At 40.5% G+C, this 24,748-nt stretch overlaps 2 protein-coding genes across 4 annotated transcripts in view; one reads left to right on the forward strand and one right to left on the reverse strand.

Annotated features, from left to right (window-relative positions):
* The first annotated feature begins 1,464 nt into the window (after window positions 1-1,464).
* Window positions 1,465-12,195, forward strand: LOC126385178 (endoplasmic reticulum-Golgi intermediate compartment protein 2-like). 2 transcript variants are annotated; one of them, XM_050036772.1, is made up of 15 exons: window positions 1,465-2,075; window positions 3,451-3,553; window positions 3,739-3,874; window positions 3,959-4,067; window positions 4,154-4,200; window positions 4,284-4,351; window positions 4,466-4,506; window positions 7,046-7,147; window positions 7,453-7,548; window positions 7,704-7,759; window positions 9,794-9,892; window positions 10,194-10,291; window positions 10,385-10,547; window positions 11,578-11,657; window positions 11,803-12,195. In XM_050036772.1, the coding sequence occupies exons 3-15, from the start codon at window positions 3,769-3,771 to the stop codon at window positions 11,881-11,883; spliced, it is 1,146 nt and encodes a 381-aa protein (XP_049892729.1). In that variant the 5' UTR covers window positions 1,465-2,075; window positions 3,451-3,553; window positions 3,739-3,768; the 3' UTR covers window positions 11,884-12,195. The 2 variants fall into 2 exon arrangements, with proteins under 2 accessions (XP_049892729.1, XP_049892727.1); XM_050036770.1 differs by lacking the exon at window positions 3,451-3,553 and having other exon boundaries at window positions 1,467-2,075.
* A 1,049-nt stretch (window positions 12,196-13,244) lies between these two features.
* si:dkey-97m3.1 (fatty acyl-CoA reductase 1) overlaps window positions 13,245-24,748 on the reverse strand; it is an 81,612-nt gene continuing 70,108 nt past the window's right edge. For both annotated transcript variants that reach the window (XM_050036757.1, XM_050036756.1), the window contains exons 8-12: window positions 24,324-24,391; window positions 19,980-20,151; window positions 19,764-19,893; window positions 19,343-19,470; window positions 13,245-17,780 (exon numbers count right to left, since the gene is read on the reverse strand). In XM_050036757.1, coding sequence (XP_049892714.1) covers window positions 17,618-17,780; window positions 19,343-19,470; window positions 19,764-19,893; window positions 19,980-20,151; window positions 24,324-24,391 — 661 coding nt within the window. In that variant the 3' untranslated portion in view covers window positions 13,245-17,617. The remainder of the gene's footprint in view (window positions 17,781-19,342; window positions 19,471-19,763; window positions 19,894-19,979; window positions 20,152-24,323; window positions 24,392-24,748) is intronic.

Below are 24,748 nucleotides of genomic sequence, written 5' to 3' on the forward strand. Positions count from 1 at the left end.
TCCGTCAAGATTGTCCCTTGTCACCGATCCTGTTTGTGCCATTCATGGACGGGATCTCGAGGCGCAGCCAGGAGGAGGAAGGGGTCCGGTTTGGGAACCTCAGAATTGCATCTCTGCTTTTTGCAGATGATGTAGTTCTGTTGGCTCCATCACACCGTGACCTCCAGCGTGCACTGGGGCGGTTTGCAGGGGAGTGTGAAGCGGTCGGGATGAGAGTCAGCACCTCCAAATCTGAGCTCATGGTTCTCTGCCGGAAACCTTTGGACTGCCCTCTCCAGGTTCGGCGAGAGTTACTGCCTCAAGCAAGGGAGTTCAGGTATCTCAGGGTCTTGTTCATGAGTGAGGGTATGTGGCATAAGGAGGATCGGTGGTTTGGTGCGGCTTCTGCAGTGATGTGGGCACTGAACCTATGGTCATGAGCTCTGGGTAGTGACCGAAAGAATGAGATTGTGGATACAAGCAGCCGAAATGAGATGGTGGGGTGTCTGGGCTCAGCCTTAGAGAAAGGGTGAGGAGCTCGGACATCTGGAGGGAGCTCGGAGTAGAGCCGCTGCTCCTTTGCATCAAAAGGGATCAGTTGAGGTGGTTCGGGCATCTGATCAGGATGTCTCAGAGTGTAATAAAATTAAAACATATATTCAAAAAAGAAAGAAAACTAACTGTACTTTAAAAATACAGAAAGTGAAAGTGAGCTGTGTAATCTGAACAAAATTCTGCTGTGTTGGCTGCTGTGGGTTTCTCTGCAAACAGAGACCATAACTATACATATTAACACCCTTCTTGTCTGCCTTTATTCACACTAATCAGTCAGGTTGTTTCAAAACTGCACAGCTCATTAAAAATATAAAATACCCGAAAGGCGCTAGTGATATGAAAGCATTTCTTTTAGGGATGTCCCGATCACACTTTTTTTAGCATCCGATCCGATACTGAGTGCTTTATTTTGAAACCGAGTCCGATACCGAGTCCTTTATTTTGAAACCGAGTCCGATACTGAGTCCGATCCGATACTTTGCAAAGCATTAAGAAAAAAAAAAAAAATGCAATCAAGTTGTCCCATAAGATTTGTTTTTTATTTAAATATCCAAAAAGCTAATCTGTGGTTCAGCAGCACAAACTGTAAACAAATTCAATATCTTCTTGTCTTCAACAAACAAAATAGGCCTATGTCTTTATACACTGGAAAGCAGAGGCAACAATGAACAACATAAATGATAAACCTGGCCATTTTTGTTGTTTTGATTGCTCCGATCTTTTATCACCGATTACGATTTTGTAAAAATGATGTGATCGGAGCCGATACCCTTTCCTGGTCCTTTCCTTTCTTTCCTTTCCTTTCATCTTATTTTATTTCATTTTTCATTTAATTTCATATTTCATTTTTTTTAGTTTAATTTAATTTAATTTAATTTAATTTTATCTTTACAGCCCCTTGAGCTGTAGGAAGATGTGCCACTGCATTTAACCATCACCAACATGACGACCCTCCCAAAATGTTATCTTAAATTGTATTTCCAGACTCAAAACCTTCACATAAAATATATTATTATATTAACTAATATGTATTAATGAATATACATTGAGGCACAGGCATTTATAAGTCTATTCTATGATAGTATAGAAGTTTGTATTTATTTATTTATTACATATTAGTCTTTTAGATTGCAATTAAATACGTTTCATTAAAGTGTTGACAGCATTTCGTTGTATATGGAATGTTGTCTGGTTTTACATTTTTTGGTTTATATTAGATCATGCTATAATCTCGAACTACTTTACATGAGTCTACATGAAGGCGGTACGCTTTAATATTAAGTTAAAGCGCCACCTCCTGGCTGAATACCGACATTGTCCCCTGCGCGTTCACGGCTTGCGGTGCGCGCACGCTGCGCACTCGCCGATGTCACGCGTTACCCAAACAAGACAGACGCGTGCCCGCCCCCTGTGTGTGTGTCAGCAGCACCATGGATGTGTTATGGTGCACTGGTATTCGGACATCATTGAGACAGCAGCAGTGAGTAACTGACAGTGATGGAGCCTGTGCCGACACCTGACATCTGAGTACATGACAACAGGTGAGATTCGTATACAGTAATAAAGCTGTGCTGCTTCACGGAGGCACGTGACAGTCGGTCCATTGATATCTTTATTTATTTCAGAGGCTACAGTGTTGGACTTTGCAGCATCATCTCTATGTCGACTGTGTAGTAACAGTATTGCAGAGCTTGTGCAGACATGTAAAGTGTATTAATATGTTATATAAGGGTATTTACAGTGGTTATGTTGAGTGCATGCTATATTCAACATGTCTGATGATACACAATATTGCTCAGATATATATAATATATAAAGAGATCAATGTTAAAATCATTAGTGTGATATATGGGGCCGACTTTAATAACAACCTAATGTGTGTGATTATCACATTTTTAATGGACATAAAATAAAAAATAATAAATGAAAACAGAGAAGAATATTTATTATTATTTTTTTTAACAAATTTAAAATATTTATGATAATAATATATTAATATATTATAATATATTAATAATTATATTGTTATTATTTTAACAAATTAAAAATATTTATGATAATAATATATTAATATATTATAATATATTAATAATTATATTGTTATATATTAATATATTATAATATATTAATAATTATATTGTTATTATTTTAACAAATTAAAAATATTTATAATAATAATATAATCATTAATATACTATGATAATTAGTAAAATAATAATATTATTATTTTACTAATTATTATAATATATTAATGATGATATTATTTTTTTTACAAATTTAGAATATTTATAACAATAATATAATCATTAATATATTATAATAATATTACTATAATATATTAATGATGATATTATTTTTACAAATTTAAAATATTTATAATAATAATGTAATCATTAATATATTATAATAATTATTAAAATGTTAATAATAATAATAATAATAACAATGATGATAATAATAATAATTATTATTATTATCATGGTCCAGATCTTTGTAATGATTTTTTTTTTTAAATTAATTTAAAAATTCTAACATAAATCCCTCTTAATGTTGTTTTATTTTTGTGAGGTAAAACCATTCTTTAAATATGTAGGAACCCTAATTATTAGTAATTTTTTCATCATAATCTGAGCTCGGTGGGCAGACACTTTCTACAGTTCAGTCAGTTTGAGTGAGGTAATAAAAAAATGAAGAGGCAGAGACAATGGCACACGGACAAAAGGCAAGTCAGTTAAGTGAACTTTGGATCCTGATATCATTTTGCATCTAAACAATATAACACAGTGCTGCAGGTGTTTGCTTTTAGCCCGTGGCCCTCTGTTAAGTTTCAGTATCGGCTAAGTTTGGGCACCCCTGTTATAGAGAGTTTGTAACCGTTTATTAGTCCAGATTCAACTGTTTTGCTTTATTCTTTAGATCAAGGGGTGTCAAACTAACCGAGCCGGCCTGCCAACGGGTCCGATCTGGCCCACTAGATGACAAGGCTAAGAGGTGCAAGATTTTAGGAGCAAGTTAAACGGTGACTAGCTGCTTCATGTTTTCACCCTGACCAGAATATAGTTGTCTGACTGAACTTACAGATATTAAACATTGTGCAAAATATTGTCAACCCGCAGCTTCAGTAGAAAATAATCTGTAACAGACTTCAGACTGGGGTCCTGAATGCAACACTGATGGATGCACTGTGTTTTATTGGTGATGGAGGAGGTGGAGAGCTGAACCCTGAACCTGAAGATGAGGCGTCTGTCACGGAGGAAGGCCCTGAGCTTGGTGAGGGAGCTGGATGCCTTCCCCAAAGTGTCAGAGAGCTACGTGGAGACGTCGGCGTCAGGAGGAACAGGTGGGTGAACACTGACTGAAAACATACACAACAATACAGGAAATACATCAGTAACAGTAACCACCCTGTGTGTCTCATCCACAGTGTCGCTGATAGCGTTTGGGGCCATGGCTCTTCTGGCCATCTTGGAGTTCTTTGTTTATAGAGACACGTGGATGAAGTATGAATATGAGGTTGACAAGGATTTCTCCAGGTGAGCTCACTTTCACAAACATACTTATATTTACAGTGTATGACAGGAAACAACTGCAAAACTGATATGATTCTTTTCATTTACAGTAAACTGAGAATAAACATCGACATCACAGTCGCCATGAAATGCCAGCGTGAGTATCCCCACTTCTTTGTCATCCATGTCGATAAATGTCTGTGTACATATGTCAGTTGCATTTTGTGTCTGTGGCTGCAGATGTTGGCGCAGATATTCTGGACCTGGCTGAGACCATGATCACATCTAACGGCCTCCAGTACGAGCCTGTGAGTGAAGCATGTCTCCAAACATTAGCTCTAAGGTTTAGCTCATTAAGGGTCAAATTGAATTTTGTTTCCAGCTGCTTTCAGAGATGCATCTCTCGTCTTTGTTTGTTTCAGGTTATTTTTGAGCTGACTCCACAGCAGAGACTGTGGCAAAGGTAAGGTCTCATGAGATTATACAGGGAGACACTGTGACAAAAGACAAGAACTATAAATGTCTCGTAATGTCTAAAATTATCTTATCTAACTCAAAGGCTTCTGCGTAGTCAAGTGTAGTGTTTCATGTTTTAATTTCAGTTGAAATCAGGGGGAAGCAACCTGCAGCTCTTTAGCCACTCTCCACTGGCTCCCTGTGGCTTTGACTAAAAAAAAACAAAACATGAAAATGAATAACGGCTACTTTTAACATTTTCATTTTTATTTATCATTGTTGTAGGTCTAAAGAAATTCTTACATTCTACAATTGTAAAAAATGTGTGCATTCAATGTAATGAATATTAAAAGAAAAAACAACATTTCGTCAGTTAAAATGTGTGTCATACATCTGCGGCCTGGTGCCTTTTTCCTCTAAATTTGGCCAAACCTCAACAGCAGTGGCTAATCTTTAGCCTCCTTAGCCAGGCTAGCAATGGATTCCAAATCCATAAAAATAAAAGTCTCAGAGGAAAGTACAGATTTGTTCACTGCCAACGCTGCAAAGTTAAAGTACCAACAAATCAGAGGAGAGGAGCCATTTTGTAAACATATTGTTTTTACTGTTGATAGGCTAATTTGAGACTTAATCAGCATTATTACCATAAGGCTCATACATGTTTTGTGGCTCCTGACAGATCCTTAAAAAAATGTTTTTAGTCAAAAATGGCTCTTTTGATAGTAAAGGTTGCCGACCACTGGTTAAATGTGGCTCTGTTTTCTTGTAGGACGTGAAACCATATTAGATTTAATTGGTTTATTTTTCAATTCTGATTGTCATTTTAAGACCTTAATACAGAATACTCAACCCACAAATTGATTATTTGCATGTTACGTTGAGTTTGTGAGGAAAACTTTGTTTTTGTCATATGCCTCCATGATGAACGAAGAATCCAAAAACTGAGAAAATCCTTGATGAATTGAAGTCATTGGGGTTCGTGTTTAATAACAGCACAACTATATAAAGACATCCGTTTATCCAAGTCTCATTTATCCAGTCGTGTGCTCAGTACTTCACAAACAGACAGACATTATCAACGGGGAACTGAGTGGAAAGTGAAACTTATCTATGCTCTCTTCACCTCTTTACCTCACTGAACACAGGAGCTGCTGGTCTACTACTGCCTCGATCAGTTAGTTAGTTGGTGTTATTGTGTGACTTTGGTGTTTTAAAGCGTTAGTTCAGATTCACCAAGGTCGCACAATTTCACAAACAAACAAAGTCACACAATAACACCAACTAACTAACTGATCGAGGCAGTAGTAGACCAGCAGCTNTCCAGCCACCAGTCCACGCTCCATATTTTGGTCCGGACGGGGACTCGAACAGCAACCCTCCGGTTCCCAACCCAAGTCCCTATGGACTGAGCTACTGCCGCCCCCAATATCCAGTCGTATACTCAGTACTTCACAAACAGACAGACATTATCAACGGGGAACTGAGTGGAAAGTGAAACTTATCTATCGTCGCTGTCCGATGAAAAACACGTATCTCCACTTTTGACGATTTTGAATTTCTACAGTGCATGGAGTGTCCATAATATTCCTTAGCAACCGTTAGTGTTGGATATCCAAATGACCAATGGAAAGACGTCTATTACATCATCTATTCAACACGTATCTCCACTGGCTGTCAGAAGTGTCCATCAAAGCACGTAGAAAGTCAAAATCGTCAAAAGTGGAGATACGTGTTTTTCATCGGACAGCAACACTATGCTCTCTTCAAAACCAGACTCCATTGACAAAAACAGTAATTTTACCTCACTGAACACAGGAGCTGCTGGTCTACTGCTGCTTTGTTCGATTGTTTGTTTGTGAAATTGTGTGACCTTGGTGAATCTGAACTAACGCTTTAAAAAAACCAAAGTCACACAATAACACCAACTAACTAACTGATCGAGGCAGTAGTAGACCAGCAGCTCCTGTGTTCAGCGAGGTAAAGAGGTGAAGAGAGCATAGATAAGTTTCACCCTTAGTTCAGTTCCCCGTCAGAAAGGGTTGTCTGTTTGTGAAGTACTGAGCATACTAGTGGGTAAATGGGAATTGGATTATACTGCACAAGTCGTGTGAGGGTTTGGAAAGGGATGATTTTATGTAGTTTTGCTGCTGTTAAACTTAACTTGAATTCATCAAGAATTTTCTCTGTTTTTGGATTCTTCGTTCATCATGGACGCATGCAAGAAAAGCAAAGGAAAGGAAAGAAATTCGACGTAACAAATGATCATCCTGTGCATCAACTTTTAAAAAACCTTTAAAAAAGGGACAAAAAGGTGTTAAAACTTGCAGGTACACTGAAGATTTTTTTGTGACCATTGAAAGTTGACACTTAAGTTATAAAAACTATGTAGGAATACTTGGAGATTTTGACCCTCAAATTTCCTTGTCCTGTGAAAGACTGTGTTAGTAGTCGTTTCTGAGGCGCTCAGGTGTCAGCAGTCAAACTTGCATCGCTACATTCCAGATGTAGTTTGTCTCACATGTCACCAACCTGTCTTTTGCCCTCAGGACGCTGCTTCTCATACAGAACAGGCTGAGAGAGGAACATGCTCTCCAGGAAGTCCTTTACAAAACTCTCCTCAAAGGAGGTCCCACTGCCCTGCCTCCACGGTCAGATACAGTTACATACATGCAAACATGCTATTCTCTAAACTATCTCATGTTTATTTCTTCATTGATATTACAAAATGCAAAGAAAGTTTGGTTCTCTACACCAAAGGCGTAGGTTTATATCAACACTGGGGCGAGACACATGGAACATGGTGTTTGCCCAGCAAATTTTAAGCATCAAACATTTAATTTCCTGCATTCTGGTCATGTTTTATGCACCAATTTGTGCCTTCTCTGCATCCGTTTATGATGGAAATGTCATAATTGTCATTGCTCAATAATTGTGTGTGTGTGTGTGTGTGTAGGGAGGATGGCTCTGTGGAGCCGATTGATGCTTGCAGGATACACGGGCACGTCTACGTCAACAAGGTGGCAGGAAATCTACACATCACTGTGGGAAAGTAAGAACATAGAGGAATGGTGAAAAAGGTGCTGGCAGATGTAACCGGAGGTCGTTCAATAATTCCCGACCACGATCCAGCTGTAGAATTTGTGTAATTTAAAAATGAACATAATTACAGAGAGCCTCCTCTAATACCTCTTTTGTCTACCTCAGGCCCATTCACCATCCCCAGGGTCATGCCCACATCGCAGCTTTTGTGAGCCACGAGAGTATGTAACTGTTTCTCTAATTACGCTTGCAGCTGTTGTATTTGATTTTGTTTTAAATAGTAATCTGCTCAGGGTGCAAACAAAATTATGAGTGCTAAATTTGGAAGAATAAAAAGGGAGAGACGACAGATGTTTGTTCCTCCTCTGGGGCAATTTACCGAGTATGAAAGCCAGTTTTTACATCATTGATATTATTAAATGTTGCATTTTTAGACATGTTATTTGTAATCACACTCAGTTTTCTTCCTCATTCATATTTTATTTTATGACTGATCCGTAGAGGAGCTTTAAAGCTGGAGTAGGCAGTTTTATTTTGGTGTCGCTGGGCAAAAATCCTATTACAAACTTTGTGCATAAGTGAACTGAGAGAACACTAGACTTCTGCACCTCCTCTTGGTTCTGTTTTAGGCTTTAGAAAATCTAGGCTGTGACGGGAGACTTTGGCCAATCACAGGTAATTTCAGAGCGAGAGTGTTGCTACTGGCTGTTCTACAGATGCAGATGCGAGTTCATGTCCCATCGGTGAAATCCTGATTCAATGACTGAGAATCCTTTAGAGCAGTGGTTCCCAAGTGTTCCCACAATTTAATATATTCAGCATCATACATGCATTTGTCGTTGAGCTAGTTTGCTGTCTCTGTTAGGTAGCTGTCGGTTAGTCACTCACTCTACAGCAGGAAGTGGCACTTCAAAATAAAAACTCTGTGCCGGAAGTTCACTGTACTTCAAAATAAAGTGTGCTTTCACAAACTTGACACATTTCAGAGTCATTTGCGTTCCATTCAGAGTGGACCCGCAATCCACTTTTAGACCACGACCCACCAGTTGGGAACCACTGCTTTAGAGAAAGTTGTTATTCCAGCATTAGCAACAACTGCCAACACTGCAAAGCAACCCAAAAAAGGACGACGGACTAAACAAAAACAGAGTCTAAAAGAGAGTCTGACAGTAAACAGTACTGGCAAAGTGTGTCAGAGATGGATAGAAAATGTTGCTAATAGTTAAGCTTTCTGCTAACCGGAGACAAAGGCTTCAGGTTAACATTTATGTAGCTAATGTTAGCTGGACCTTCGAATCACAGTGTGTCCGCCTCACTCTCCACCACTACAGACCACCTCACCGGAGGAGAGCAGGCAGCAACTCCAGAGACAGACCAGCTGCAGTAACTTGAATCCAGCCAGCGCAAACCCCAGCTGTGACCCCAACTCCTCGCTGGATCGGCAAACTTTCTGTTGCTGCCTTAACATTGGTTAGAACTGCTGCTGCTGGCCACCAGCCAGCCGTGCTACCCAGTGCTTGTGGTATTACGTAGAAATATAATCAGGTGGTGGCGACTGTCTTCTGTCGAATATATTAACACGACTCATAATACAGAACAACAACGGCCAGGCCCAGCGCCCATCTTTTCCTGTGTTGACGTCACTTACGAATCCTTACGCCTTAAATTGCATGAAATAGTACCATTACGGGGCGTCGGTGGCTTAGTGGATAGAGCAGGCGCCCCATGTACAAGGCTGTTGCCGCAGCGGCCTGGGTTCGAATCCAGCCTGTGGCCCTTTGCTGCATGTCATCCCCTCTCTCTCTCTTCCCCCTTCACGCTTACCTGTCCTGTCCATTAAAGGCAAAATGGCCCAAAAAATATCTTAAAAAAGAAAAAAAGAAAAAAAAGAAATAGTACCATTACATTACAATGCTACGGGGGTTTGTGATGGCTAAATTCGAACTGCTTCAGCCGCCAAACAAAAGCCTGTCTCTGCAGCTGCTGACTCTCCTCGGGGGAAGCAGCCCACAGCGGCGGGGAGTGAGGCGGAGAGACTGTGGGGTGGTTCAGAAAAAGAAAAAGAGGGGGAAAGACTCTACAAGGAAACCTCAAAACTACTTAGGACAGGACTTAGGACTACTCCAGCTCTAAACACCAGCCATTCACAGGCGTACAAGTGCAGAGTTAATTTTTCTCAGGTTCACTCAGAGCTCACTCAGTGATTCTCCGCGGCCTTGATTGAACCGGAGCTTTCTCTCATCTTTATATTACAGCTTACAACTTTTCCCATCGAATAGACCATTTATCTTTTGGGGAGGAGATACCGGGCATCATCAATCCTCTGGACGGCACTGAGAAAATCACCTATAACAGTGAGTTACTGCTATGTTTCCAGGAAAAGGAGCGGATAAAACATATGATGGAGGTTTCTGCAGAGTTAATGACGCGTTCTTGAATCATGAGTTGACTCAGACTGTCCTCAGCTCACCTTGGACGATCACTGCTAAGTAGGTATTATTGGAGAAAGGTTTCCTTTACAGATAGCACCCTAATGGAGTTTTCATTGTGAGTGTCTCAGCTGCACTTACACATATTACTCCTTCTTGAAATTGATGTAAAAACCTAAAATATTGCAATTTCTCACACATTGTTCCTTGGTGTGTTTTGCGACAGATAACCAGATGTTCCAGTACTTTATCACAGTGGTTCCAACCAGACTGAACACGTACAAGATATCTGCAGACACACACCAGTTCTCTGTGACTGAGCGGGTCAGTGATTAATGCCCAACACCGAAACACCGACAGAGAAGAGTTTAAGAGAAACCTGGAGCAACACTAACTGCAATAGTTTTTGTCTCCTAGGAGCGAGTGATCAACCATGCAGCAGGCAGTCACGGTGTGTCCGGCATCTTCGTCAAGTACGACACCAGCTCTCTGATGGTGACAGTCAGCGAGCAGCATATGCCACTGTGGCAGTTCCTGGTGCGACTGTGCGGTATTATCGGGGGAATCTTCTCCACGACAGGTAAGTCTAGGTTTCACCAGCAAACACATGTATTTATTTTTTTACAGGGATAGTACAGATAAACACTGTCACATAGAAGGAAGAAATGCAACCGTAGCATCTAGCTGAACTTAATTTGAAGCCCTGGGTTCTGGGATTTTAAATTTAAAGTATAACAACTAAATACACTTTGTAAAGGAAGTAACTTTAAGGTGAAGAATCCCAGGGTTCCTGCGGTCATGCAAAAACTGGAAAAGTCATGGAATTTCACAGTCACATTTTGCAGACCTGGAAAAGTCATGAAATTAGTAAAAATCATTGAAAGTTTTAGAAAAGTCTTGAATTTTGTTGTGTATAATGGAATTGTTACATCTCCTGTGGATGACCCTCCACGTTATGTAACGTAACGGCAAAATAATTTTCTGTCGCTGTCGACATGACGTAGCTCTAATATGCGTCAATGTCTGACAATGTTTTGTTTACCGTCGCTTACGTTTTGTCATTTTCTCTCGAGGTTTATCTCTCTTTCTGTATGCCAGCTTGCTGAAATTATGTTTGAATAGTTTTTTAATTAGGGACACGAAAAAACTTTTCATGGGTCCTCGAACAGTCATGGAAAAGTTTGGAAATTTTGTTCTTGAAATGGGAACCCTGGAATCCAAAGACAGAAAATTCTTGATGAATTGGAATCATCAGGGTCCGCGTCTATCAGCAGCAAAACTATATCAAAACATGTGTTTACAAACTCTCACATAACTCATGCAGTATAATCCAAGTCTCATTTAACCAGTTGTATGCTTATTGAATCATGTGGATTATACTGCACGAAAATTGGTGTTTTGATATAGTTTTGCTATTATTAAACATGGACCCCTATGACTTTAGTTCATCACAGCTTTTTGGATTCTTCGTTCACTGCATAGGGATGCTAGAAAAAGAAAAAGTTTTCTTCACAAAATCAGTGTAACACAGGGTGAGTAATCAAATATAGAAATGGTCATTTGGGGGTGAAGTATTCCTTTAATCTATTCAGTGCCATCTATCTTTAAAGGGATGCTCCATGGGCTTGTTGGCTTCTTTTTTGACGTCATCTGCTGTCGCCTTAAACTGGGAGTCTACAGGCCCAGAGAGGTGAGTCTTTACCACATTCAGCATACGTTTCCTTGTCTAATAAACAGACGTCTCCATTGCTGTAGTATCAAAAGGAATTGCTTCTCTGTCTAAACTTCACCATGAGGCAGATATAATAAACTTACCTGTGATGAATCTATTCTAGGACGTGCAGCTTCACAACCAGATGAACAATCTAAACAATCACCAGACTCCTTTGTTGGCTGAAGACGTCCCTCAGGAGTAGCTGCTTTAAAGCGACCAGGCTTTTGGCCATCATCAACCATCTTCAATATGTCATGGTTTTTTTGTTTTTTTTTTTCTAAAAAAGGCAAAGCTGTCTGTTAAACACTGTGCTTTTGACTTGAAATAAAGTTCACATCAAATTGTTGCACTTTAGGAAAAGGTGTTCCCTGTGACTGCAGTCATATTTGTGTTGTTAAACATTATTTCCTTTCTGTGATTTCTTCTGAAATGTCGTTGGATTTCTGTTTCGTTTTGCTGTACTACTGATTGTTTGGTTGTTGTCTGACTCCATTAAAATTTAAACATCCACAAATTGAAACGTACCAGCGAGGTTTGTTTCAAAGCATTAATGTGTAGGGAACATTTAAATCTTCAGTTTGTTCTTTCTTTTATTGAATTCCTCTTGAAGTATGGTTTGTTTTCTTTCTCCAACCAATTTGATTTTTCGTCTTATCTTTGGAGATTTTTTTTCTTTGTGAGAGGATACTTAGGTGTGACAATAGGTAGCTCAGGCTATCACAAGCACACCATCAAGCAAGGGGGGCATATTGGGCGAGGTATCAATGTCTGAATTTGCTGAGTCATCAAAGTCTTCTTGAATAGCAATAGGGTGAGGACCTCCAACATCCGGAGGGAGCTCGGAGTAGAGCCGCTGCTCCTTCGTGTTCAAACAGGCCAGTTGAGGTGGTTCAGGCATCTGATCAGGATGCTTCCTGGCCGCCTCTTGTTAGAGGTGTTTCAGGCATGTCCCACTGCTAGGAGGCCCCGGGGCTGACCCAGAACATGCTGGAGGGATTACATGTGTCATCTGGCCTGGGAACTCCTTGGGGTCCCCCAGGAGGAGCTGGAAGCATTGCTGGAGAGAGGGACATCTGGGCTGCTTTGCTTGGCCTGCTGCCCCTGTGATAAGCGGTTTCAGCAATAAGGCCTTTTGCCATCAGAGAAAGCTCTCTGTATTTCACTGTATACTGGAGCTTTGGTGTCTGTCTGTGGCGCATCAGAACTGATGATGTAACTCCAGTTCTATGAGTATGTGCTCCGCCCTCTAACGGCTTCCAATAAACGAATAGCGAAGCCCGTTAGAAGGCGGAGCACATACGAAATAGAACTTAGGGAAACTTAAGGGAAGGATTAATTATTTGCACGGGAAGACTTGAAGGGAGAACACCTGGGGGACAGGGAAAATGCAGCGAGCTCACCTGCAGACATACATCATGACAGTGTTTGTGAAACACTCACTGCTAGAGGAGGGAGACAAAAGTTCCACCCTGCAGCGAAAATGTGGCTGGTAACTTTGAGGTTTCATAAAGAAGTTACACGGTGAGGTAGAAGTTAGGTTTAATGGACTGCGGCACACTTCAGGTTTTTCTCTTCTAGTTTATTTCAGTTTTGCCAAGCAGACTTTGAATGAAGTGTTGTCAGAGCAGGGAATAAAGGTGGTCAAACATGTTGTAAATGACACCAGAAAGTAGTAAGATGAAGTCATTGGTTACGTGTTGCTGTTGTTCGTACATACAGTAACAGTAGCTCCAACCTGCGGTTTCCTGTACCAACAGAGCTCTGCATTTGGTTTTCCCAACAGCAAAGACAGCACTTTGTCGTGAAACACACATACAGAAGAGCAAAACTCTGTAACGACATCATTACAATAACTCTGCAAGAACAATTCTGATGACACCATTTCAACATACAGGCCTATGCGACTGCAGACATTTGGTTCATCATCCCCCTCTGAAATCAGGAGGACAGTTACCATGATTACACCACAGACATGGGCTTTGCATAAACATTTATTTAATTGTGTCCCTTTTTCTCCCATATAGATTCATAACTGTTATGTATTTGTATTCTGTCAAAGAGTCAAGCCTCGCAACACATACAATACTGTACACAGTTTTCTCATTTGTTTAGTAAAAATCAGACTTGCCTGTCACACCTTTAACACTTTTGGTAGACTCAGTGGGAAGCTCTGTGGTGGAATCCTGTGAAGATGCTCACCAAGCAAAAATCAACAGTCAAATACAGTTTTTGGTAGTCTATAAGAATAATATGTAGTTTAACTATTTACAGATCTTCCAAACTGGGGTCGAGGGTGTGATACAGGGAGGGACTTAAATCCCTTGTGTTTAACCTAGCACTTTTGTGAGTTAGGTCCAGACTAACATAAAGTAGGTCACAGTTTGTCTTGCTTAAAAATAGTAGTCCATCTCTCCGTCAGGTAAGGTATGGCGAACCTCAAGGCTCCATACTTGGTCCACTACTTTTCACAATATTCTTCTGTTCGCCAGCATGAATCTTCGCACTTATGCAGATGACACTCAATTCTATATTGCAATGAAGTGTAATGATTGCTCCAAGCTCTTTCCTGTTTACTAGCTGTTTGAAAAAGCCTTTTCTTTACATATAGATGACGCTTAAGTTGTCTTTTTCTAGTTTAATTGGAAAGAGTATAGAAATCTCCACAGTAGCCTTGCTGCTTTGACTTCTTTGGGGCCCATTTTTATGGTCTTCCTCAATAGATAATCTTTCTTAGACATATTTAACAGACCTCATGACCTCTTCAGTATCCTGAGGCCTGCCTCAAGAACTAATAGAAACCTTAAGTCAATACTGCCTTCACCTTAACATGGCATTAGGGTTGCAGCGATATACCAGTTTCAAGGTATACAATGATATTAGAAATGACAGTTATCTGCAATATTGGGGGAAAAAAAGCATTTCCCCTTTATGTTAGTTATTTAAAAAGGGGAGACTTTTTACACGTACTTCCATTATCAAAATGGTTTCAGTTATAGTAATAAAATGTTTGTTCAACCAAAAATAATCCTTCCAATTTTATTCCTTTAAGGGCATTCTTACAAATAATAATATTAATTCTGTAATACCGTGATATTTTCTGAGATGGTTATGGTACCATGAAAATCTCATATTGTTGCAACCCTACATGGCAAACACTTCAAGTTTGGTTGTTTCCTTCAGCACTGCCTGCTGTTATCTGCAGGGTGCTCTGATGGCTCCTTCTAGCCCCAGTTTGTGCCTCATGTATTAGAATTACATTTGAGTAGCAGCAGTAGCCATCAGTTTCTCTCATGAAACAGACTCTGTGATGTTTTAAAAACCCACATTTTACTAAACTTTTTGTTAGAGATGGGAATTGAGAACCAGTTCCAAATTATCCCATTCATCAACCTCTGAGTTTATTAATTCCTTTTATCAATGCCAGCAGGTTTTTTTTTTTTTACGTTAAACTCAAACGTCTACACTGCTGGAAACTTGCAACAAGAAAGGGTCATGGCGAAGAAGAAGAAACGGTCAAAGTGTGGCTTCATTTTTTAGAACAAGATGACAACAGTGCTGTTTGTACTTGTATTAATTTTAAGTAAGGAAGCAGCAGCAATATGCTGAGATATCTTTCTACATAACGTGGGCTTGAATTCCAGGAATGCCATGTAAGTGTCACTCTATGCTCAAGTGCCACTGCTCCTCAACCGAGCAGCACGTCCATTACAAGTCAGTAAGGAAATCGATAATCGGACCAAAAGGCAGAATCGATAATGGAATTGGTATCAATGAAATCTAATCAAGTTCCATCTTACTAACTGCTGTTCTGAAGGCATTTCTGGAAACCTCAAGAACTTCTCTAACCATATGAATGAAAACACCTTCTCTCTGCTGCACAATAAAACAGATTTTAGACCCATTTCCCAGAGTCGTAAGTCGTTTCTTACCCAGGTGACCAGCAGGCTGCCATCTTTGTTTGTATTGGGAAACATTACTTTATCTTTTCTTATTTGCAGCAGTTGGAATATTTGTTCATCCGGATGGTTTGAGTTGTTGAGGTTTCTGGAAATACCCTCAGAAAAAGGTTGTTAAACAATCTCCTGGGTTACCACCGTGACTCAAATGTAACAGGCACAGACTGGGGCTTGGTCTCCTCCATCTTTCAAGTGACCCCACCCCCTGGTCTACCAAACTACTTCTACTACTCCACAAGCTTGGTCCCCCAACCTCACATACCTACAATCTTGGACATTTGAACAACTGATTGGATTTTTATTTGGATTTACTATATTAGCATTGGACCGTTTAGAATCCAATCGTTTCATTTCATCCCCATCTCCTAAAAATTACATTTATATACAACAAATTTAAATAAAGCACCTTTTAAGGGAAATATAATGCTGAGAAAATGTCTTTTTCTATTAGCATAAGCAAATGTTGCGAGTTAACGTACCTGGCAAGACGCAAAAATGTTACTGAACATATCAGCAAAGGGTTTACTGACAATGTGTTCTCTCAGTCGTAGTAACTGCAGCATTCAATTCAATTTTTATTAACATTAAACTGCAATCACCATCTTTTCCTGACCTTAGCCAGAGTGCTTTTGTTGCCTAAGCCTAAGATAGAAGTCTGGACACAAACCTACCTATCTACGTTACCTCAAAGAAACGTTGTCTCTGAATATAACGCAGGCAGTGATTACGTTGCCACAACGTTGTTAAGAAAGCAGTTAATAACATACAAATGTAATTTCTAGCAGACAGGGTTGTGTTTCTGGTGTGTCCAACTATTTTAACTTAATATTCATTTGGAATATTTTGACCTATGGCTCCTTTTCCATCCCCCCGTCATCTCTGGAGAGGGGGTGGTCCCTTTTTGAAGTGCCTTTTGGAGTTTCTGGGGGAGTTTGTCTTCTTATAAAAGGTGATTGGGAACTGTTTGGAGACATTGTACAGTATGTGATACTGGGCTATACAAATAAACTTGACTCTGATGTACTCTTATTTATATATAATACACTGCCAAGGTCTACCACGTATATCAGACTAGCCTTTGACGCAAGTATAAAGATGTAAAAGTAGTAAACTTAGTTTCAGTACAAACTGCTGTACAAACAGGCAAAAAGTGGATGAGCATTCAAACAAACAAGGTTCATGTTCAACGACATACTGACACTATCGTTCGTGATAGTGAGTAAGTGATAACCTCGACGGCAGGAAAGGTGGCAGATCCGTACATTTCGGTAAATATGTAGTGATACTGTTGTCTTGAGTGGTCAGAATTTAGCTTTTTACGAGTCTCAGTGTGAGGATTGGCCTTGAGACAGATAACCAGCAGTTAGTTTTTGGGTGTAATCTTAAAAAGGCAGTAGATAACACGTAATGCAAGACAGACAGATATCCAAATCACCTGCGTATTAAAGAGAGGAAGTGGATACCCCCACGGTAAAAAACAGAGAACCAAAATAATCTTATATAAATCGTCCTCCAGTGAAGCACTGCCGTATTTCAAGTATGAAAAAAAATCATCACAAGGCAAGGCAATGTAGATTCAAGAGAATGGAAACGATGGCGTGGAAAAAGAAAATGGAGGTCACACAGAAGGCTTATTGTTGCATATATAATTGGCCACTTTGAGAAGAAAATGGAAGGTACAAAATGAATGACAACACTTGTTTTGTTTTTGTTTGGACGGGGTCTGGTGACTGGACAGTGCAGGTACTGATGACAGATTTCCCAAACTAAACAAATAATTCATGGCTAGTAGACCTCTTTTCTTCCCTCTGAGTGCTTCACACAACTGCAGCCTCCCACCTGTAGAGAGCCCCCAGCTAATCCACACCGAGAGGAGGGTTTAGAGCGTCCTTTGTGGATGGTCAGAGTCTCAGATGTTACGTCCTGCTGACAGCTAAAAGGCGAGGGCTGCTGTCTCTGGTTTGAGGCGGCCAGGAAGACTCAGTTGGTTATGGTGCTGGACGCGCGGAAGTAGGAGAGGAACTTGAAACAGAGGCTGACCACAAAGTACCAGATGTTTCTGGCCATCTGGGAGCGGGCGATAAACACCCTCCAGATGAAAACCACCAGCAGGGTGTTGAAGGTGTAGCGGATGTTCCTCAGTCTGGGAGAGAGGACAGACAGGACATAAAGTAGGGATTTAAAAACACAGAGATAATGATGATGAAGATGTGCATGGTATTCGAGCTTCTAAAGACAATAAGTTATCTGCATTTTCTTCAGAAATGATTTTGAATACACTTTCCTCTTATTGTTTAAAAGAGGTGACCCAGATTAGTCCATTATTTGATTCGATCGCAGCAGCCTGGTTTGACTGCCAATCTCACAGCTGAATCAATTTTACATAGAGTAGTCATGACATATATCCTATTTTGGTACTTATAAACAGGTCTCTGTTGAAATCAGTGGAGGGAGGTGTGTAGAAACAGCTGTTTATGGCTTGGAGCTTACATCTCTCTCTCTCTAAGAGAAAGGCGAACATTCTATTTACAACAACAGAAGGAAAACAGGAACCGAACTAAGTGACGTGTTCTGTCTGTTTATCCGAGTATCGATCTCTTCTGCTCCCTTTCAGTACTGTGGACAGCGCCACTGCTGCACCCACACACACTCTTGACACAAAACAAACAGTGCTGGATGGACCACTTACTATTATAAAATGAGCTCTTATAGAAGTCAAGAGGACAAACTGTATAATTGGGTGTTTCAGCTCTATTAGATTTGACTGTATATCGGGGTGACCCCTAATGTTTAATAGTGAGTAGTTTAGAGTGATTTAAGATGTAATTTCTCTGGTTTCATCAAAATCGTCAGTGCCTTCATAGGTTAGTTATGTGATTAAGAAAAAAAACTAATTTGTCTGCTGTTTAATGCTGTTCAAATTTCATGTTTTCATGTTATAAAGTTGACTTTTGTGCAAACTAGTATGTCTTGCCTCTTAAAAGGGTAAATATAAAGGAGGATTATCTCAAACCTTAAAGGAAAACGTTCAATGCTGCATTAAAATGAGAAGAAAGTCAGTGTTACTCATTTTATAGACATACATTGCAAATGTAGAGACAGTAAATTATCCTCTGAACCAAATTTATGGAAATAATAGGGCTGGGTTAAAATAATCGATTCTTCTGATTCAGATCGATCTTCATTTCAATGAGCTAATTTTGATTCATAAAATCCGAGATCGATCTTTTAATATACACTTTTTCCCACACAGATGTGCTCTTTATTCTTTCTAAACTTTGATCAGTATTGTGACGTCAGGAATATGAGTTTATGTAGTGACTTTGCTGTTATAATATTACTGTTAATATTCAGTTTTAATCCTGTTCTGAATTATTATTATTTTTTAAATAATTCCTTATAAAATTGACAGTATTAGTTCTCTGAAAATCTCTTTCACATACTAGCAAAAATTGGTATTGTAACTGAAATATCCCCAATCTAATCAATATTGATTCGGATTGGAAATCGAATCGGAAATCAAATCCAATCTGGACATTGTGATCGATTCAGGAAATCAGTGGTGATAACCAGCCCTGGGAAGTAACTTAAATTACTTTGGCGTATGATAGTGTTGTCAAATCACCAAAGTCCTGAAAATCCTATTTAATTCCTATTTAAGAAAATGTCATAAATCATCTATGTAGCCTTCTCTCATTGACTTACTTCCTCAGATGCTGCCTGGCAGCAGGAATGTCGGACATGTCTTCATTCAGGACGTACTTCTTGGTGCCGATGCAGTAGTTCTCGATGTACTCGGGCCAGTTCAGCTGGCGTACATCGAAGTTAAATGTCTGTAAGATAGAAAAGATGGTAAGAAGAGCGCTGAGACAAAAGCAAAGCTACTGAAAGTGAAGTTCCACTCTGCCCCACTAGATGGAGGAACAGACCCCTTCATACTATTAAAACAGAGAGAGTAGAGGGAACATTTCCTAAAGTGGTCGCTCTTTCCTCTATATTAGAGAAATGGAAGAAGCAATAATGTCTTCAGTGGTGGGGTAAGGTTTTTAGATCTCTCATTCAAGTAAACTGGATCAAACAATCTGATTAGGAGGTAGAATATTTGCGTGTACATGGATAAGCGTACCTTCCTGTCCTCAGGTGTCAGCTGGCTCATCAGCATGGTCAGGTTCTCAGAGTTCCACTCCCAGTCCTGGCTGCTGAAGTACTCCAGCAGGCTGATGGCCTTGTGCAGACGATTGAAGATGCGCATCATCCTGGAGCGGGAGACGGTTGGTCAGAGGTTACCACACAGCTAAACTTTCCATTAGATCTTAAATTTGATGACAGCTGTGAGTCTTACTGCGGCTTCTGTCCAGAGAGACGCAGGATGAGGTCGTAGATGAGGGCGGGGAACTTGTGGCTGACCAGGATCCAGTACTGGTTGATCAGGTAGTTGGAGGTGATGTTGGCGTTGGGCCTGCGGAAAGCCTGCTCCAGTGGGTTCCTCTTGAAGGATGACATCACGTGGTGCTCTGCAAAAGGTGAACGCAGGACACAGTTTTTATCTCCGAGATAAAAGGCAAAGAGATAATTAACATCTAGTCCAAAGAGCAGTCTTGCAGCACAGGATGCAAAACTATAACATGAGTATAAAAGTATCAAGTAGTCCATTGTAGTTTGGAACAATTAAAAGTCTTTGTGGGGGGAGTTAAAAAGTCTTTTCCCATGGCCTTTCAAATGAATCTAGTGCCACTGGTACCATGTTATGTTAGCTTGTAGTTTAGGTTAAATTTAAATTCACTGTGCAGTGGATAGAACATTTTTTAATCCAGATGGTTCGGAGAGACTTTGTGGATTTTGGAAACACCTTCTGAGCAGTGACAGTTTAAGATTACCAGGTATCTCTTTCTGAAAAATCAGGCGCTTCGCTCCGTGACTTCAATGTGCTGCCAATATATGAGACACACAGATTAGGGGCAGCATTGCTCTGACAGTCAGCGGGGGAAGTGGGGATCTCATGGTGCAATGAGGAGGATAAAAAATACATATTAGTCGAAACAAACTGCAGCTTCTATACAAGGATCACGTCTTCCAGGAACCACGGCCAGCCTGAGTCATAACATGATTTTCCAGCTCTGCTTCTCGGGGGAATATCAGGCGGGAAGCAGCTACACAATGACTTCCCCCACTGGGCAGCACCGCCGCCCCCACTCATCCTCCTCCTCCTCCTCCTCTTCCCCTGAATCCAGCCACAGCCATCCACAGACACAGAGAGCAGCCATGTGACTACAGACATTACATCACACACAGCACGCAAACTAGGCCTTTGCACCGTGCGTTTCCATGGCAACAGATGTGTGGCGGTTGCACGGGGGCCCGAAATGACCAGATCCGAGGTGACAGCCAGCTGTGGCCGGGCCCCCCCCCCGCAGCCCGGAGTATCGCCGCTAACCTTGAGCTGCCCTCCGAGGTCTGGCTGTGTGGTGATGAAAAAATTCAGCCAACAGTACCCACAATTCTTTGCCAGCAACAAGCAGCTTTTTGAATTTCATAACCAGGAAAAAAATAATCTTATATCATTGTTTTGTTTCCTCTCATCACTGTGTTTTAGATTAGCTTCATTCCTGCTCCTCATTCGGGCCGGCGAGATTAGAGCACACGCTTCCTCTTTCATAACAGTGAGTTGCCGTGATGAGACCTAATCCCGCCACGAGCCATCTGGTAGCAATTTCCTCGGTGAAGGGTGCATGTTTGCTAATCTGAGAGGAAATGGGGAGAGAGAGGGTCCCTTGTGTCATCCCGCCTGCCTGACATCCACAGCCCTCTAATCCCACTGTATCTGACGACCTCTGGGACAGAAACAACGGGAGCTTCTACTCTGCGTGTGTAATTTCATCGCTGCTGTCGTGACCTCGGTTGTCACACAACATGACGGCTCTGAGCACGAGCATCAGTTTATACTGACTGCACCTAAACATATCTGCATGAAAATTACATCTTTAAATTGTCTTTAAAATGTGCATGCGATCGTAATCAGTCAGAAATCAGGCCTCTCTTTGGTTGAGAATGTTCTTATTTTTTTGCATTACAACATTAACAAGGCTGTGTTCTGAATCACATACTGTCATACTGCCTGCTAAAATAACGATTAAAGCCCAGTTCAGACCAAACATCTGCAACGAGACGAGTTGAAACATGCACCTACTTCCAATGCTCCGTTCTACCAACGTTCTAAAAACTTGCTGGTTCACACCAATGCAACTAGATGAGATGGTGTATCATCTCTATGCAACAACTCTCTGTACTTCTGTTCTGATTCGCAGCTTTTCAGGTTTATTTTGTGGCTGAATATAATTTGTAGCTTCTTAAAATATGAATGAGGATAGTGATAGTGAGATACTGGCTACAGCTGCATTTGTAGTAGTGATGAAACGGCAAAAAAAAAAAAAAACAAGCATCAGATGGAGTGTATCCATAATAAATACGCCTCAATAATATAAGTAAGCAGCGCCAATTAACCAGTTAATGAGAATGTGTGTTTGTGTACACATACAGCGAGCAGCATCAGCGACCCACCGTCTGACACCAGCACACCGTGCGGACAGAAACAGAGGGCTCAGCAGGGACGGAGCACCTGCCGCAGCAAGCGAACGCGTTTGCGGTCATTTCGACTTGACCAGCGGACTTCACTACAAGCTGATTGGCTGTTAAAACAGATGACGTGCTTTACGTTCTAAAACCAGCCGCTGGCGATTTAACATGTTGAGTTGCAGGTGACTGTAATATCTGCAACAAGTTGTTGCAATGTTTCGTTAGATGTCAACCAATGACAAAAGTTAAAGGGTAGCTTTGTAATTTTTCAACCTGGACTCCATTTTCTCATATTTTTTTTAGTTTAAGTGACTAATAGATACAATGATTCTTGAAATTTGTTCACTATTAAGTGAGACTGCTGCCGCTGCGAAACAGACTGAAATGTAACCACTCGCAGCATGATCGCACCGCCATTTAAAAGTGCCTGTTTTTGCCACTGACAGGCTCCGATTGTGATATTAATTGTCTGACAGTTTATGGAAAGGATCCCCACAGTAGAGCTTAGATTCTATTTATATACCCTACATGCAAAATTCATGTGCATAATAGCCTTATTTGTTTGAGCTTTTTTGTTTATTGCAACCTGAGCGTTTGCACTGTATAATTCATTTGTTTGAAAACCTGTTTTATTACATAATCATGCTCCCGTGTTGCGCCATTCATTAAGATCCTATACTTCTGTCATTCAAATGACAAGAATTGTGGTTTACTACTCTTAATTATAACAGCCAAAAATGTCGGGTTTAAATCGGGCTCGGGCCCATAATTACAGTTAATTTGATGGGCTGGGCCAGTCCCGGACATAACGTGCACAGGCTCGGGCCGGGTCGGGCTGGATTTTTTGGGCCCGATCTAAGCTCTACCCCACAGAGATAGACCTTTTTATTAAAGAGTAACATACATTTTGTATACCAGAAACAGCCCTGAAATCGCTACCACCAAACCCACCAGACTCCATTTAAAAAAAACAGTGATTTTATCATCCTAAAACACACTTCACTCAAGTTGACGGAAACAAAATAAAACTCACAAAAGCTGTTTTGGTTCATCTTTCCACTGTTCCGACAATTACCAACTCTGGTTTGGTTAAAATTGACCCTTAATTCACCCAGTTGATTATGAAAATATGCTGACTCTATACATGCTAAAATTATTGTTTATTTAAATGGAGTCTGGCAGGCTTGGCAATGGCAATTTTGGGGCCGTTTCCTGTCAAAAAAAAAAAAGGATTTTATTTTCTAATAAAAAGGTCTATCTCTGTAGGGATCCTTTCAATAATGTCAGACACTTACAATAACAATCGGAGCCTGTCAGTGACAAAAATAGGCACTTTTAGTGGACGTGACGGTTCAAACTGGAACAGTTTAAATATATATTGCTGCCATTAGTCATGTAGACACAAAAACATGGAAAAATAGGGTCTGGGTTTAAAAACACCAAACTTTTCCTTTTAGGAATCACCCAAGTTGGTAGGAGTCATTCTCCTGGAAACACTTAATCTGCACCAAACTTCATGGTACTTTTTACTTTTCTCAATGTAAGTGATTTTTAATGCAAATTAATGTTACCTTGCCTCTTTAAATCTAAAAGTCAATGGTTAAATGTTGCATAAAAATGCAAAAAAAGCTCATATGATTAATTTTAAGAGTAGAAAAAGCAAAGATAGCTGAGGGGCAGAGCACTAAACTAAAAAACAGAATTGGGAGGATGTTCAATGGCCAAAACCTGAAAATAATTGTGGTTATGATTTCAAACTAAAAACCTGTTTTGTCCTTGCTCTGAAGAATAAGATAATACACCTGAAGCTGCCTATAAATGAAAGGAAAAGGTGTTGAGTATCCCACTAACACCCTCCACATGTGATACCCATCTTCTGTCTGTTTCCAGCAGGTGGCAGACGCTCTCCACAAGAGCCCCGACCACAAGCAGCTCAACTTAACTACATCACAGAGAGGTTATGTCACAACACAGGAGTATTGATTTGTGATGATGAACGGGACAGCAATATTGCGGGATGCCAAGCAGGCGCAGACAAAACAGCTCTATAAATATCCGCCTGCAGTGACAGGTTTGTATTACCTTTTAGCAAGACAACAAACAATGTACCTACCAATCTCTCCCCAGTGGAACGGGTTGATGCCGCCGGTCGTGCAGTTGTACACCAGAGCTGCTTTAGGTCTGCAAGGAGTGGGAGAAGGAGGCCATAATAATGACAATAAAAATAGTGGGAGAAGGAGGCCATAATAATGACAATAAAAATACATATTCGTTGATATTTCCTGGACTGTGCGAGGAGGAAGCTGTGAGACTAGAAGAGCTTTAAAACGCAGGTCATTCTGGAGGTGATATTACTCCGACACATATACATATACACTCACTGGCCACTTTATTAGGTACACCTGTTCAACTGCTCGTTAACGCAAATGGCTAATTAACCAATGGCAGCAACTCAATGCATTTAGACATATAGACATGGTGAGGACGACCTGCTGAAGTTCAAACTGAGCATCAGAATGGGGAAGAAAGGTGATTTAA

Source organism: Epinephelus moara, chromosome 23, assembly GCF_006386435.1.
Source record: "Epinephelus moara isolate mb chromosome 23, YSFRI_EMoa_1.0, whole genome shotgun sequence".
Classification (NCBI taxonomy): Eukaryota; Metazoa; Chordata; class Actinopteri; order Perciformes; family Serranidae; genus Epinephelus; species Epinephelus moara.